This window comes from Megalopta genalis, chromosome 1 (genome assembly GCF_051020955.1).
Source record: "Megalopta genalis isolate 19385.01 chromosome 1, iyMegGena1_principal, whole genome shotgun sequence".
Taxonomy (NCBI): Eukaryota; Metazoa; Arthropoda; class Insecta; order Hymenoptera; family Halictidae; genus Megalopta; species Megalopta genalis.
Window position 1 is genome coordinate 11,455,067 of NC_135013.1, and position 16,327 is coordinate 11,471,393.

At 40.7% G+C, this 16,327-nt stretch overlaps 1 protein-coding gene across 6 annotated transcripts; it reads left to right on the forward strand.

Annotated features, from left to right (window-relative positions):
- The first annotated feature begins 291 nt into the window (after window positions 1-291).
- LOC117228848 (L-lactate dehydrogenase) lies at window positions 292-16,298 on the forward strand. Of its 6 annotated transcripts, XM_033484860.2 has the most exons (7): window positions 292-618; window positions 1,523-1,669; window positions 2,223-2,357; window positions 12,457-12,586; window positions 13,131-13,596; window positions 15,011-15,252; window positions 15,510-16,298. In XM_033484860.2, the coding sequence occupies exons 1-7, from the start codon at window positions 317-319 to the stop codon at window positions 15,672-15,674; spliced, it is 1,587 nt and encodes a 528-aa protein (XP_033340751.2). In that variant the 5' UTR covers window positions 292-316; the 3' UTR covers window positions 15,675-16,298. The 6 variants fall into 6 exon arrangements, with proteins under 6 accessions (XP_033340751.2, XP_033340752.2, XP_033340754.1 ...); XM_033484861.2 differs by lacking the exons at window positions 292-618; window positions 1,523-1,669; window positions 2,223-2,357 and adding an exon at window positions 7,627-7,848; XM_033484863.2 differs by lacking the exons at window positions 292-618; window positions 1,523-1,669; window positions 2,223-2,357 and adding an exon at window positions 7,893-8,169.
- Window positions 16,299-16,327: the final 29 nt, after the last annotated feature.

Genomic DNA, 16,327 nt, shown 5'->3' on the forward strand with positions numbered 1-16,327 from the left:
CATAATTGTATATAATTATTGCAGTAAATTCATGTATATTCAAGCAGACTCTCAATATATTAATCTAAGTCTGTTCAATTCCACATATATTAATACTTCAGTCCGTAATATACGGTTTTGAGCGCTCTACATTTATTTTAATATTTAAAAGAATATATCGTCGTACACTGAACTCGACCGTATATTCTTCGGTTAGTTTCTACTCTTCAAATAGCGTGTGTACGAGCTCGCCCTGTATGCCCTACACGTTTGCCGAAGTAGTATTGTATATGTAATTACTGTAGTAAATTTGCGTGTGTTCAAGCAAAGACTCAAAATGCCACGTCGCGCCGAACGGAAGTATCGACTAAAGAAGCATAATCGTATTGCCCAAGGGATACCGTATATCCCGCGGCATTATCACCGCGATCAATCTGAGACGCAGCCTGCCGTCAACGAAGAGATCTCAGAGAGCAATCATGAGACAGCTCCTGAAATTTGCTTCGATTCTCCGGCGAACCCGCCGGAGTCGTCTAAAACGTGTCCGATGATGCTGAGAAACCGAGAAGAGGAACGAATATACAACGAGATACAATCGACGAGATATACCAGCGCCTCTACAAATACTGATCAGCACCGGTGAGTCACTTGTTGCCAAGTTCTTCTCTTACTACTCGTCGCGAGATCCTTTCGCGCGAAGTGTAACGGTGTTTTAGTTCGAAGCAACGTGTTTAGTGGTTAGATTGCGACGCAACCAGCGAGGTGACTCGTGGTGGGGGCAGTAGTGGGGATAGCAACTACGGTCCATGTTAAATGACGTGAACACTGTGAATCGAACACGCTACGTTGTGTCAGATAGCGATGACCTTCGCGTAGCATGTAATATGGACTTGCGCGTCTATCCCTACTACTAGCTCCACCCCGAGTCAACTGCGCCGGTTTCCGTTGCAATCCGAGTGAACCTGAGCATATTGGTTATAAGCCACCTATACGCATCATCCGGAACCACAATCATATCACAAAGAAACGCGTTGCGTAGATTCAAACGGTTGATGACAGACGTCTTATTTTGCGGTAAATTCCGCGAAAATATATCTTTATGTTATAAAGTCCGTCGGACCTAACAATAATAATAGGTAAATTGGGTAGAAATTTTTGACATTCTCTCGCAAATGCCGCAAATTTGATAGTATGGAATCTGCAGGGCTGCAGGAAATTTGCTACAGATGTTGTTAATTTGATAAACCAGATAGAAAGAAATTGTACTCACTGCTATAGTTGGCGCTGTAGGTAACAATCCTGTCATCGATAAAAAGTTCCACAAGTTTGAGCGTTTTGCCATTACGTGTAATGGCGCTAAATTTATATTTTAAGCAGCAAATGATTCTTGCCGAAGTTTACCTTCCTTCTTGCGGGATGCGCGGCACGAATTTATTAATCTTCATAACAGAATGATTTTTTTGCCCAATTTTCAACTTATATTGTTAAAGATGATATATTCTACATTTCGTTTGTGATCGATTAGACTGTCAAATGTTTGCAGCTTCCAGACTGATCCTGTAATTTTCTTTGATCCTCCGGAGAGCCCGCCGGAGTCGTCTAAGACGTGTCTGATGCTGACAAACCGAGAAGGGGAACGAATTTACAAAGCGAGAAATACCAGCGTCTCTATAAATACTGATAACCAACGGTGAGTCACTAGTTGCTAAGTTCTTCTCTCACTAAATTCTTTTCGCGCGAAAGATGACGTCATGATTTAAACGGAAGTGTAACAATACATAAACAGTGTGCTCAGCAGTTAGATTGCGACCAAAACCGGTCAGGTGACTCATGGTAAGGATAGTACAGGCGATTTTCGGTATTCTCCCACAAATGGCGCAAATTTGATAGTATGAAATCTGTAGAGCTTCAGGAAATTTGTTACAGATGTCGCCAGTTTGATAAACTAGATAGAAAGAAATTGTACCCACTGCTATAGTTGGCGCTGTAGGTAACAACTCTATCGTCGATAAAAGCTTCCACAAGTTTGAGCGTTTTGCCACTACGCGTAATGGCGCTAAATTTATATTTTAAGCAGCAAATGATTCTTGCCGAAGTTAACCTTGCTTCTTGCGGGATGCGCGGCACGAATTTATTAATCTTCATAACGAAATGATTTTCTTGCCCAATTTTCAACTTATGTTGTTAAAAATAAAACATTCTACATTTCGTCTGTGATCGATTAGATTATCAAATATTTGCAGCCTCCAGACTGATCCTGTAATTTCCTTTGATTCTCCGGAGAGCCCGCCGGAGTCATTTAACTCGGCGTGTTCAATGATGCAGGAAGATGGAGAAAAGGAACGGATTTACGACGATTTAAATCCTTTTCATCAACGGTGAGTCACTAGTTGCCAAGTTCTTTTCCCACTGACTACATACATAGTATACAACATAGTTTCGCTCGACTCGAGTTTCGTTCTTTCTCTCTCTCTCTCACGACGAGTCGGTAACAATAAAGGCGAGCCGCGAGGCTCGACGAAATCAATTCCTGCGTATTACTCTCGACACTTTAGAATTCGGTCCCGGCGACAGACAGGGAGATATTACTGTACTCGTTACCACGTCACGAGATTCCATCGCGCGTCGTGACGTCATGAGTTAACTGAAAGCGTAACAGTTCAACATTGGTGCTAGTACAAGTAGTGTGTTCAATGGTCGGATCGCGACGGGAACCGATCAGACGACTCGTAGTGGGGGTAGTAGTGGGGATAGCATCCATAGCCCGTGTTATACGATGCGAACATTGTGAAACGTAGATACACGATTCAAACACGATACGTCGTGTCAGATGGTGTCGACTGTCGTGTAGCATGTAACATGGACATTCGTGCTAAGGCTATCTCCAATACTATCTCCACGCCAAGTCAATTACATACGCCGGTTCCGTTGCAATGTGTGTGAATCTGACCATATTGGTTATAAATCACTTATATGCATCATCCGTGACCACGATCATACGACGAAGAAACGTGTTGCGTAGACTAAAACGGTTGATGAAAGATGTCTTATACTGTGGTAAAATCCGCGAAAATATATTTTTATGTTATAAAGTCCGTCGGACCTAACAATGATAATAGGTAAATTGGGTAGAAATTTTCGGTATTCTCTCACAAATGGCGCAAATTTGATAGTATGAAATCTGTAGAGCTTCTGGGAATTTGCTACAGATGGCGTCAATGTGATAAACTAGATGGAAAGAAGTTTAGCTCACTGCTATAGTTGGCGCAGTAGGTAACAATCCTCTTGTCGGTAAAAGTCCCACAAGCTTGAACGTATTGCCGCTACGTGTAATGGCGCTGAATTTACATTTTAAGCAGCAAATGATTCTTGCCGAAATTTACATGGCTTCTTATGGAATGTACGGTACGAATTTATCAATCTTCATAACCAAGTGATTTTTTCGTCTAATTTTCAACTTTTGTTGTTAAAAATAACATTCTATATTTCGTCCGTGATCTGTTAGACTGTCAAATGTCTGGATGTATATTATTTTTCATGTTGAAAGTTTATATGGAACTTCTTCTCTTCTTCGAGCTATAATAAAAGCGTTAACAAGACAAGAATAGACAAGAATAGTTTAGAAAAATCTAAGATCTAGTGAATCTACAATTTTCTTGATCGTGGGCTCCTCATTAATTATAAAATCTTAAATCGTCTGTTTCGTCATTAATAATGAGCGAATGCTATAAAATTCTGAGGACATCAATAATTCAGAGAAATCGTGAATCGGTCTACGTTTAAATATAGAATTTCCTTGTATATTGAATGATTACCTATTGGTCATAGGCTTGCGTGGTCTGGGAGTAAAGCTCTCGAGAGTTGCTCTATATTTTTGTACACGCGGGACCCGCCAGGCCCTTTACCCCTGCCCGCGTCTTGCCTAACTGTGCTGTGGAGCCTCGTGACTAGCGTCGTACTAGGTCTACTGCCAGGTAGCTACAGTAATGTCTCTCTAATTGACGCCCAAATTGCGCACAAAAATGGACAATTTTGGAAGAGGAGATACGATTATTCGAGCCTTGTGACTCGTTTTTATAGTTACAGTGTTTTTCCTTAATAACTCGTAAACAAAGCCACGGGTTGCTTTTTCGCTAAGGAAAAAATTACTTCAAATGATCCCAGGAACTTCTTATTTCCGGTTTGCGAAACATTTTTGGAATACCCTGTATATGAAATTATATAATATATAAATAACCTTGCGGCTCGCTTTTATAGTTACCGATTGTCACCAACTATAAAAACGAGCCGCAAGGCTCAAATAATCGCATCTCCTCTTCACAAAATTATCCAATTTAGTGGACAACCTGAGCGTCAGTAAGGGAGACATTACTGTACTTCGAAACCGATTCGTTTTGTGAGCATAGTTATCTGACAGTGACCCTAGTACGACTCGAGCCTCGAAACTCCCCATACAGTTAGGCAAGACGCGGGGAAGGATAATGACCTGGCGGATCCCCCATAACACCCTTCGTGACATGAATTTGTATGAAACCTTCTCACCAAGCCCAGTGCTCTGCCCTTCTTGTATGTGTTTGTTACCTATCCTAAAAAACTTCGAATTATCAAGAAGAAAAATATTATTTCTCGGGGACACTCCATCCTGCCTTTTTTCGTGGCATACCAGTACTTTCACTGATGCTATTTACTCCAGGGCCAAGGTTGGGCTTGCCCTCGTCTTGGAACGAGTACGATCTGCTCACTATAATCTTGTAGAAAGTACCGCACCTATGGCCATTCTTCTTAACCATTGTAATTACTGAAAACAGAATGTCTACTAATTATCTTATACACTATTAATTACATTTCACATTGCACTTCTCTTATCGCAAATTTCATTACTGCTTTAACTCATTGACTGCCACGCAAATTTAGCGCGTCTTGCCTTGGGTGCCACGGTTTTATTTGAAAGAAAAAAAACATGAAGTTTTACAAAATATAATAATATTAAGTTACTGATATAATATTGCAATGGCGTTTACAGTATTTTTTTTACTGATAATCAATATGTTCTCTACACTGTATACATTTTTCATTCATCCTTTCTAATAGTTCCTAACTCAAATAGCCATTTGTAGCCAATCTAAACTTGCAGCACCCACTACGAGATATCTCATAGCTAGCAGTTTTGGTACAGACGCTTACTACGAGGTATCTCGTAGTTGGCAGTCAATGGGTTAAAGAGGAATCGATAGCATGCACCTCGACTTACTTCTGTTTCATGCAAACTCAATCATATTTACCATTGTTATGATTACCGTTAACAATTTATTTTGCGGTGCATGTGATCGGTTAGTCGTCGTATCGTCAGAAAACAGATAAAACTGGTGCATTAATCCATTAAGCAAGATTGAAGCAAAAGTAGAATGTGCACGCACATAAAGTCACGTACTCTAGAGGCACGGTCATTCTCTTTCCCAGATGAACCGTCCTGGTTTCATCGGATGAAACGTGACCAAGCGCTGCTCAATAATAACGCTGATATTGCGAAATGTCATAGAAAAGTTACCATGTATTATATACATATGTATACGTATAAAAACTTCATTGCTTTCACGAATCATTCACGGTCTCGGAAAGCTTTAAAACCAGTGTGTACTTTAGCAATTATTCGGCCGATGCAAAAGTTGATGCAACGTGCGCGTTTTTCCCCACGCCAGGAAGTTTCGCTGAACGTATCAGCAATTGCGTCACGAACATAACTGGAAGCGTGAAAAGACGTTCTTGTAATTTACTGCTGTCGGCATTGTCAACGGTGCTATTAAAAAACGCGATTAAATGTGTATATATAGCTGGTAGAAAATCGTTCCTTCTAAAGCTAGAATGAAAAGGTTGTACAGGGATGTCAGTATTACAATATTGCTTCGAGAAGTACGTATTGAGTAGACTGCAATAAGTCTTCATGCAAATTCAGAATGAGGAAAAAATTTCTTCTTTTACATTTTACACACACACACGTATAAGTTGTCATGAACACAAAAAGCTGCTGTCTAGTAACGATTAGAATTTTTATACATTTATGAAAACCGTTCCTTCTAAAGGTAGAATTTTAGTCATTTGTTAGCATACTTGTCCCTCCATCATCTAAAAAAGAAATTCAAGTCATTCAGTCCAGGTTGAAAAAAAAGTTACACCGCTTTTCAAGTGGTTCTAAGTACAATCTATTGTCGCTACTGTTATCAGTCTATATCAAGCCTGCACTCGAAAAGCGAAGCTGAACTATTGTCAGTCAGGCAGCTCGGAAACGGTCTGATTATTCCGAAACACATGACCGACGCCGACACTGACTGCGTTTTTGGCAGCGTTACCATAATAACCATCGCCTCTGCAACCTGTCGGAATCAAGTCCAAGAAACGGTTGAACGTGCCTTCCGTCACGTCATCCTTCGCTCTTCTGTTTGTCTAGCGAGATTCACAGGAAGAAGTGAAACCTGAAAGCGACTACATGAGAGAGAGAGAGAGAGAGAGAGAGAGAGAGAGAGCGAGAGAGAGAGAGCGAGAAAGCGAGAGAGAGCGAGAAAGCGAGAGAGAGAGAGAGAGAGAAAGCGAGAGAGAGAGAGAGAGAGAGAGAGAGTGAGAGGGCGAGAGTGCGAGAGAGAAAGAGAGAGAGCGAGAGAGAGAGCAGGAGAGAGAGAGAGCGAGAGACAGATTGAAGAGAACTTGTCCAAAAGAGGAGGCGTCGAAAAGGATCATGATCAAGATCACGCAGCATCGAATTACTAGCACGTGCTCTCGGTTGCGTCATTTTACGTTTCTCTAAAATACATTCCTTATTTTAAACAGTTCAATGAAACCGATGTAGGACCACAGTACTTTTCAATTCGTTCAATATCTTCAGTTTCGTAGGAAATTCATTTATTTTTGTCGCAACCGCTTAACTATTGCAAACTTTTTGTTAGCGTAAAAAAAGCACACGGAATTTCGCATTTTGAAGTCCCGCGGTGCACGTGGCGAAACGAAATTTGTTTATGTGTGGTACTGCAGCGCCGGCTACTGTGATGCGATCAATCGCTGTGCCTTCGGTTCATTTTTAGGGCATTATATTTGCCCTAATTATATTAGGGCTAAATAAAGAAAACGAAAGTAAAAATTATATAATATAAAATAATTTATATAATAATTTATATAATAATTATATAATAATATATAATTTATATAATTTATATAATATAAAATTATATAATAGTCCTAAAATAAAAATTATATAATTTAGCCCTAATATAATTAGGGCTAAATATAATTAGGGCTCATATAATTTTTACACTCGTTTTCTTTATTTCTGAATCGACGGCTGCGTTTCTTAATCGACATAACCTTTAACCGAACCGGAAAACTGTAATTACCATTCTGGTACTCGACAAGTTTACTCGACGCAACGCAAGAAAATTGCCATTTCATCGTGACGATTATACTCGTCGCAGACTAAGTTACGCGTACGCGTTCGAAAAATTGATCGAGGATGTGCGGAAGGATCATGGTCAAGATCCCCAACGAGTTGCCAGCACGTTGTAGCTTGTTGCGTCATTCGGCAGGAAAACCAGGCGGTGCATATCTCGCGCTGATTCAACCTGTCGGAAAATGGTGGCAACGTAAGGCAATCCTGGTTTCCTAGGAATCGCGCAATCGCGAACGAAAACGACGATAGTATTCCTCGCAGACGATGTCGAAGCAGCTGTTAGATAAAGCTTACCTATAATGTGGTAAAAGTGACGCGTGTTTTAACGGTTTACCATTCAAAAAGTGACTGACAATGCTGTGCAGAAAAGTGACCAGTTTGTCGTGCAGATGCATGTTATCGAGGAGACTTTTACTGCGGAAGAATAATCTCGTGTGAGCGAATCAGCATCGTTTTCGTTTAGGTTTAGGCGAACGAATCGCTTCTCCCACCTGCTGTAAGACGACGCTTTCGCGGACGTGTGATGTGTCGCGTGCTTTAACGAGCTGACTCACAGTCGTAGCTTCTTGCAGATTATTGTGCCTTTTGCAAATTTCAATGAACGGACATTTTGGTCAATGACATTCCCACCTTGTTTGCCGCTTCGTTTATGCCGTTTCACATCACTCGTAAATGTAAATTTGCGCAAATGTTGTCGTAAAGGAACATTTTCGAGACGACGATGCAGTCGTTGCTTTGCTTGGGAGTTTTTCGAGGTTAGTTTTGTAAATTGTTTTCGATTTTATTTGCTTTTCGAACCGAGCTTCCACGATGTCTGCAAAAGTCTAACGTAATTAATGATAAAGAAATAATTAATAATGATATAGAAATATAGAATACGCTGTAAACTGTAACAATAATTTGCACCGCTAATAATAGCAACGAAAGAACAACAAAGCGAACTTTGAATTAGTGTGTCAAGACAATACGCGCAGGAAGTCGTTATTTATAAATTCCGTCCTCCGTTTCCGTGACGAGGCCAGTTATATTTTTCTCTGGAATTCCATCTTGTCGCGATCATCGGAGTCGCGAATCGAGTCCACCGGTTATCCGCGTGTTTTCATAACTGATTCCCAAATATTTGATCGAGATAATGCTCGTTGGCGGAACACGATCGCGTTCGAGGTATAAAAATTCGTTTTCCACTACGCACAAACTTGGTCGCGTGATTCCTTTAAATTGTCCAAAATCCTCCGTCTATATCATCCGCGGTCTAGCACAATTCTGACCTTCGGAAGCAGGAAGGACGCTCGTATCGAATCACTTCTGTCAAAGATTAAAAATAGCCAGGTGTGTTTATCAAGCTTGTTATCGAACGGAATGAATTTCGTGAAGTCGATAGGAAATTTTTCGCAGAAGGTAATCGAACGGCCAGATTGCAAGTTTTTGTAACGCGAGCCACGATCTGGAGGGTCTATGGCCCCGTGCTGAATCACAGTGTTCGTTGACCCCTGACATTTTTATATCCTACCTAACCATCGTTCTGTAACTCAAGCACCCACGTGATGTTGAACCCAAAGATATATGTATTGGGTTGGGGAATAAGTTCGTAGCGTTTTTATATTTTCTTTTATTTTACAACGATTTTTTGCTGTTTGACGAAGTGTATAATATTCATTCGATAGAGCTCTTTCTGCTCTACAAAACTGTGCTAATCGTCTTTTTGAGTAATTTAATTTTTTATTACTTTTGAGGCTTAGAAATGGAATATCCAGGAGGTAAAAAGTAACGTTTTCGACAGCTTCTCTTCTTCGCTTTTCATCGAGGCCAAAAAGCTGCCGAAGCAGTTCGGGACATTTGCAACGTATACGGAGAAGGTGTCACAGGCGCGAGTCTACAGCACGGAAATGGTTTGCGAAGTTCAAAAATTGCGATTTTGACGTCGACGACACGCCCCGCTGCGGAAGACCTTCCGAATTCGACGAAGAGCGTCTCAAAGCACTTTTGAAGGACGGTCACCAAACAAGTCGTGAATTGACCGAAAAAATGAACTGCGATCATAAAACGATTCTCAATCATCTTCATTCAATGGGATTTGCCGAAAAATTGGGAGCCTGGGTTAAATTCGAATTTCGAAGGTCTTCCGCTGTCGTCGACGTCAAAATCGCCATTTTTGAACTTCGCAAACTATGACTACAAACTATGACATTTTCCCCGAATACGTTGCAAATGTCTCAGGCTGCTTCAGCAGCTTTTTGGCCTCGATGAAAAGCGAAGAAGAGAAGGTGTCGAAAATATTGCTTTTTACCTCCTGGATATTCCGTTTCTAAGCTTCAAAAGTAATAAAAAATTAAAGTACTCAAAAAGACGATTAGCACAGTTTTGTAGAGCAGAAAGAGCTCTATTGAATGAATATTATACACTTTGTCAAACAGCAAAAAATCGTTGTAAAATAAAAGAAAATATGAAAAACGCTACGAACTTATTCCCCAACCCAATATTTTCCTTTTGAACCCGTGTGTCGTACGTCAACAATCGGAAAACCGGTTACCAACGGTTCGACGCCCCTAAAACCTTTTCCACGTTTTCGTAGCATTGGAATTTTTTCGTTCTTCTGACCCTCGTTGCCTAAAACGAGGATAGACTGCTGCAGCTAAAATGAAAATAACTGAGCACCTAAAATGTTCCATGATATTGTACAACGTACTGACCAAACTAAATGTTACTAGAATTTTTAGAATGCAAAAGAATTCAATATTTTTAATATTTTAATATTTAAATTTTCTACTTTCGCTTTCATTAATTTAATGACGTTGATATCGTCGGAATTTTTGGGCTCGATATCCAGCAATTAACCTGTTGCAGTATCTCGAAAGTGAAAACATGCGATTTGCGGTCTTCTTCCATGTGATCACAGGCACATAATTATATCTTATGCTTGCCGTGTAAAAATAGAAATCCGAAGATCTATTTATGAAGATTTCAAGCTCGCCGAACGCCATATAAAACATTTATTAGCGGAACGACGAACGGGGTTTAAACAAGCCACGTGGCTCGAACGTTCGATACGTTTCAAGTTCCGACAATTTTTCTATCTCGGAGTCTGAAAGTTTCTTCATAGACCTTAATTATAGTCCTCGGATCCTCGGGCCTCAAAGATCGTTCGTTGAACGAGCGTGGAAAGCGATTTATGTTAGATGGACCTTCCCATCGGCCGGTTCAAAATTAGCTTGATGTACAACTGCAATAAAACATCCCCTGCAGCATTCCGCGGGTCCCCTGTAGTATTTTTAGTCCCCTCGGAGCGAGTCGGTGTCCTGTCGGCAGTTTTATTGGCAGGCGGAAGGGATCCAGAAGAAAGCGTTGCCTCGGATCGATGGCGCGTACACGCAAAAAGGGAACGATTGCGTCAGCCGACGCGTGCGCCGTTCCAGTTTCGCCGGGAACAATGTTTTCGCGGCCGTTCGAAACCGTCCCAGCAATTAAAACCGATCGGAACACCGGCGTGTCAGAGGTGCGCCCGGTTCCGTCGTAACAATTCGTGGAACGTTGGAGGACACGGCCGAACGCGTCTTTCGTTTACGATGCACCACCGCTGGCCACCCGTTTCGTCAGCGCTCCGGCTCCGACCCCATAGCGAAGTATAAAAAGAGGGGACAAGGTCATGCCAGCGGACAGAAGTTTCCGAGCTGTCAGAGGAGTCGGACGTGCGTGAACGTTGCTATACCGAACTTCACTCTCTATCAACAGTGATCAATTTCTTTTTTTTTTTTTTATTGAATCGACGAAGGCGCATTAGGTTGGTGAAAGTATTGTGTTTTGTGTGTATCGAGCCATGCTAAGAGTGTTACGTGCTTGTTGTCATAAGTGGTGAATCTGGGTTACGTGGAGGCCGGTATGCCCAGTTATGGGATGCGTCGGTTGTATGGTTTAATAGCCTCTTTCTCTTTTTTCGCGGTTCGTTTAATTGACGCGTTGCCATGTCGAGCTTCTTCTATAGGCAGTGTGTTGTTTGTTTGTTTGCGGTTCGATAGCGCGACGGTCGAAAAACGTTGTTTACAAAGTTACGATCGAGTTGAACTTCGTTTTTAAAACTGCTCCACGTAACCTTCGACGCACGAGCATCACAGCGTGCACCTGTCTGAAGTACACGTGCTTGGACAGGTAGTGGCATCTCGCGAGCCATTTTTATCGGGGATTCATTCATGCGAGCAGGATATGTGTCGCGAACTTTTTGTTTGCTTTCGTTGGGTCTATTTAGAGCGACGGATTTTCACAGGCAGTGCATTTTAAATAGAAAACTGTTTTATTTTGTAAGACATCATCTTTCTTTTTTTTGTTACGTCTATTATGAGTTTCAAAATAGAAAATAGCGCGAAATTTATTTCGGCTACAAGGACGTTTCACTGACAAGGAGTAGCTAAAATTACGAAAATGCAAGATTTTTGAGAACATCGTTGCGTTATTGCCTCGATTACTTTTCGCTGTCCATTGTGATTACGCAAACTACGATAATCTCAGCCACGATCCATCAAATTATTTAGATTAACGTGTAATTTGACAAGTTCTTTTGACATTATTATTTAAAAGACTTCCCTTAGACGCATTGAAATGCACTAAATAAAGTGTCAATGATTTTTCTGTATAATTATATACATAGTTTATAGAAGACTACTAAAGTTTGTCATCATTTTTCTGCGTCTGCCAATGTTTTTCAAAATGAGAAGACGCTTCAAGTCTATTCTAATATTTACAGACCGGATGTTTGAGGTTATCTACCATTCTTTATCTTCAACAATTCGCTGGCAATGAGTAGTTAAACTTGCAAAATAGACAAAGTGATATCTTGTTGTTTAACCTTAATGATAACATCATCGACATTTTTCCGCGAAGCTAACAATTTCACTACTAAAATAATACTACCGTTGAAATTGTACTCCCCCCGCCCCTGCCGAAATTTAACCTTTTATCAAGCTGCAAGATCCACAGTAACAAACTTGTGACCTTAAAAAATTCGAGATTTCGTGGCGCCCTATAATCCAACGAAAACAATTTCTTTCCAGAATAATGACAAGTATAAAGGACCAGCTGCTGAGCACAGTGACGGAACCGGTGCCCATTGGCAGGAACAAGGTTACAATAGTCGGCGTGGGTCAGGTCGGCATGGCCTGTGCCTTCAGCATCCTGACGAACGTAAGACAGACACCCATTTCGACCATTCTACGGGGTGTCCCAAAAATGTCTCGCAATCCGGAAATGGAGGGTTCCTCGGATCATTTGAAGCAGCTCCTTCCTTTACAAAATTTTTCTGCGAGGCACTATTAACGAATTATTAACGAAAAACAGTGATATAATAATAACCAATAAGAATCGAGTACGGCTGACGCGAGGCGGCCCAGCCAACCAGCGCACGAAGCCCAGTTCCGCTCATTGGCTCGGTCGCCTCGGACCGCCTCGACCGCTGGCTCGGCCGCCTCGCGCTAGCAGAGCTGGGATTCGACCGCTCGACCGCTGGCGCCGTTGGCTCGGCCACCTCGCGGCAGCTGATCTCGCCTCTCATTGGTCACTGTTTTTCGTTAATAACTCGTTGACGGTGCTTAGGAGAAAATTTTTGTAAAGGAAGAAGTTGCTTCAAATGACCCGAGGAACCCATCACTTTCGGATTGCGAGACATTTTTGGGACACCCTGTATAAATACAGTCGACCGTCGTGAACTAAAACCTTCCTCTGATTACAGCACGTTTCCAGCGACGTCGTTCTGATCGACGTGATGGCGGACAAGCTGAAAGGAGAGATGTTGGACCTCCAACACGGCAGCACGTTTTTGAAGAACGCGAAGGTGAACGCGAGCACTGACTACGCCGCCACTCGGGATTCCAGTCTCTGCATCGTCACTGCCGGTGCTCGGCAAAGGGAAGGCGAGACCAGGCTGGATCTGGTTCAGCGGAACACGGACATCTTCAAGGGCATCATCCCACAGCTGGTCAAATATAGCCCGAACACTATCTTGCTGATCGTCTCGAATCCCGTTGACATATTGACTTATGTGGCCTGGAAGCTTTCCGGCTTGCCGAAGAACCGCGTGATCGGAAGTGGTACTAATCTTGATTCCGCTCGCTTCCGGTTCCTGCTGTCGCAAAAGTTGAACGTTGCGCCAACTTCTTGCCACGGCTGGATCATCGGCGAACACGGCGACACTAGTGGTAGGTTGAAGCGAATTCATAAGTTCGCCGACTTCATGATTTCGTTGTTATGATTCTTAGTTTGTTTGGCTCTGACATAGTGTTAATGGCTGCTTGACTCCAATTACAGTAATGTCTCCCTTACTGACGCTCAGATTGCCCACTAAAATGGATAATTTGGGAAGAGGAGATACGATTATTCGAGCCTTGCGGCTCATTTTTATAATTATGGACAATTTATAACTTTAAAAGTAAACCGTAAGGCTCGAATAATCGTATCTCCTCTTCCCAAATTGTCCATTTTTGTGGTCAATCTGGGCGTCAATTGGAGAGATATTACTGTACTCTGTAATGTCAGCGACTTCATGATTGTAATCGTAGTTTCGACGGCTTCGTAATTCTCGTCTCGGTAACTGTTGTGCTTTCGGAAGCTTGTCTTCTGTGGTAAAGAAAAGGTTTTCCGAGGGCTCAAGTATGGTTAACGTTTTAAAATTGAAATACTAGAAGGTTAAAATTACAACAGTGAATGGTATCAAACTACCAAGAGTTAAAATTCTTTTGTATTCTAAACATCCTAGTGAAATTCTGTTTTTGTTAGCATTGTTAACTTTATGTGATCGACGTGGCACGTAACGTGTTAAAAAATTTCTTTTGAAATGAGACAGTTATCACGACGTCACGCTTTAATGCCTCTGCTAATCGATATCGTTCTAACAAGGTACAGCTACGTGTAAAAAAAGAACACGAATATTGAGTATTACTGATAATGACTACATGAAACACGAAAGATTCTGATCAAATTAAAAAGGTCAAATCACGAATAAGTCACGTGCAATTTACCTTTCGGTTGTTATTATCGCATGGGTTATACTAATTCAACCAATTTAACATCGTCTGTTTCTTGTCCAGCTGATCGATATGTGTTATCTGAGATAATGGTGTCATTATTGGCTGCTATTAATATAATACTTATGCTACGCACAATCATGAGCATTAGCGAGCTTATTTAAAGTGAGCAGACGTATATTTATTTCACGATGCATAATAACTGGATAGTCAAATTAATATTAATTCCCGTTAATTTTAATAGTTGAAATTTTAAAAGCAAGATTACAGGGTAATTAATTTGGCATTTCGAATATCATTTTTGTCGTACTCTTGTTAAAAGTAGATTGCGGATTTGATGCATTTATAACAAAAATCAGTAAATCGACTGCAAAACAGCGAAAGTAAAGAATTTGAAAATAATGTTACAGTATTTCCAACTCAAAAATTATTCAGAGACATTTTTATGTAGCTTTTATGTCTTGCAATTAATACAGATTATTTATTTGCATAAATATCCGCAGTCTAGTTACTAGAGAATGTTACGCCTACAATTTTTGTTAAAATTTGAAGTGATTGTTAAGTAATTTGAATGCGTTTTTTTGTCTAGTGCCGGTATGGTCGGGAGTGAACGTGGCCGGTGTCAGGCTGCGCGATCTAAACGAAGACGTTGGAACTGACAACGATCCCGAGAAATGGAATAATTTGCACAAGCAGGTCGTCGATAGCGCTTACGAAGTTATCAAGCTCAAAGGATACACATCGTGGGCCATTGGATTGAGCGTTTCTCACCTGGCGTCGGCCATTTTGCGAAACTCGAACCAGGTCCATGCGGTGTCCACATTAGTTACCGTAAGTCGATAATGTTCAATTAAACAATTATATATATATATAACTAATAAACAATATATTATATTATAACAATATATATTACAATATTAACAATATATATCATTATTATATTAACTATAAACAATTGAACAATTCTGAACTTCGCTGAAATTAATAAAACTTTTGTTTTTCGGGACTTTTTTCAAATATACCGTAAGATTCTTTTATATAAATTTTGATACACATTTTTATTAACCTTGATGTTTGATGATTTTTAGGGGTATCACGGTATCGACGAAGAAGTATTCCTCTCTCTGCCATGCACCTTGGGTGAAGGAGGAATCACGTTGATCGTTCAACAAAAATTAACAGAAAAAGAGTTCAGTTACCTGCACAAGTCGGCATCAGCGATGCACAAAGTACAGGAGGACTTAAAATTCTAGGCAATTGATCTGCGTTTAATGTGTTAGCGTAATTTACATCCGGCTAGGTAAATCGAACGTGTTCTCATTTCATAAAAATCTTCGCATTTAGATTTTACGAAAATGTTCATTCATCGTGGCAGGACTTTTCATTTTCACTTATGTTTCGACACTTATATTTTATAATATTTCATACTTAATATGTCGAGTGTATTTTAAGGACTGAACAATACTGCACTAAACATTGTTGGCGTGTCTACGTGTGCGTGTGTGTAACCATAAAAGTATTTTACCGGTGTGTATTCTTGTCGAGATGATACGTCGACTCTCGGTGATGTAAGAAACAGTATTCTAATGATATGATATTTAATACGATACTGATAAACCGACTGGCGAACGAGCATCCTTCGGGAATAATCAAATGTCGATCCAAGAATTGTTAATTCGCAATTTGTACATTTTGTAATACGACTCTACTTAATTATACACTGAGAAATACTGCAACACTGCAGCAATTAATGCCGATCATTTCCGGCTGCTCTTCGCACAGAAAGCACGACATCCCAATGTTTCCTGTTAGTGAATATATTCTATCTTTCTTATACATGTTTACTAGACTATTTTAATAAATTAATGTTACAAATGCTCCGCCTACTGTTTAATCACTATAACGT

Excerpts from the sequence above, each read along its gene's own strand:
- LOC117228848 (XM_033484860.2), top strand. The coding sequence starts at position 317 with ATGCCACGTCGCGCCGAACGGAAGTATCGACTAAAGAAGCATAATCGT. Across the intron at positions 1,670-2,222 it reads ATAAATACTGATAACCAACG|CCTCCAGACTGATCCTGTAA; the intron begins GTGAGTCACTAG and ends AAATATTTGCAG. Across the intron at positions 12,587-13,130 it reads CCTTCAGCATCCTGACGAAC|CACGTTTCCAGCGACGTCGT; the intron begins GTAAGACAGACA and ends CTCTGATTACAG.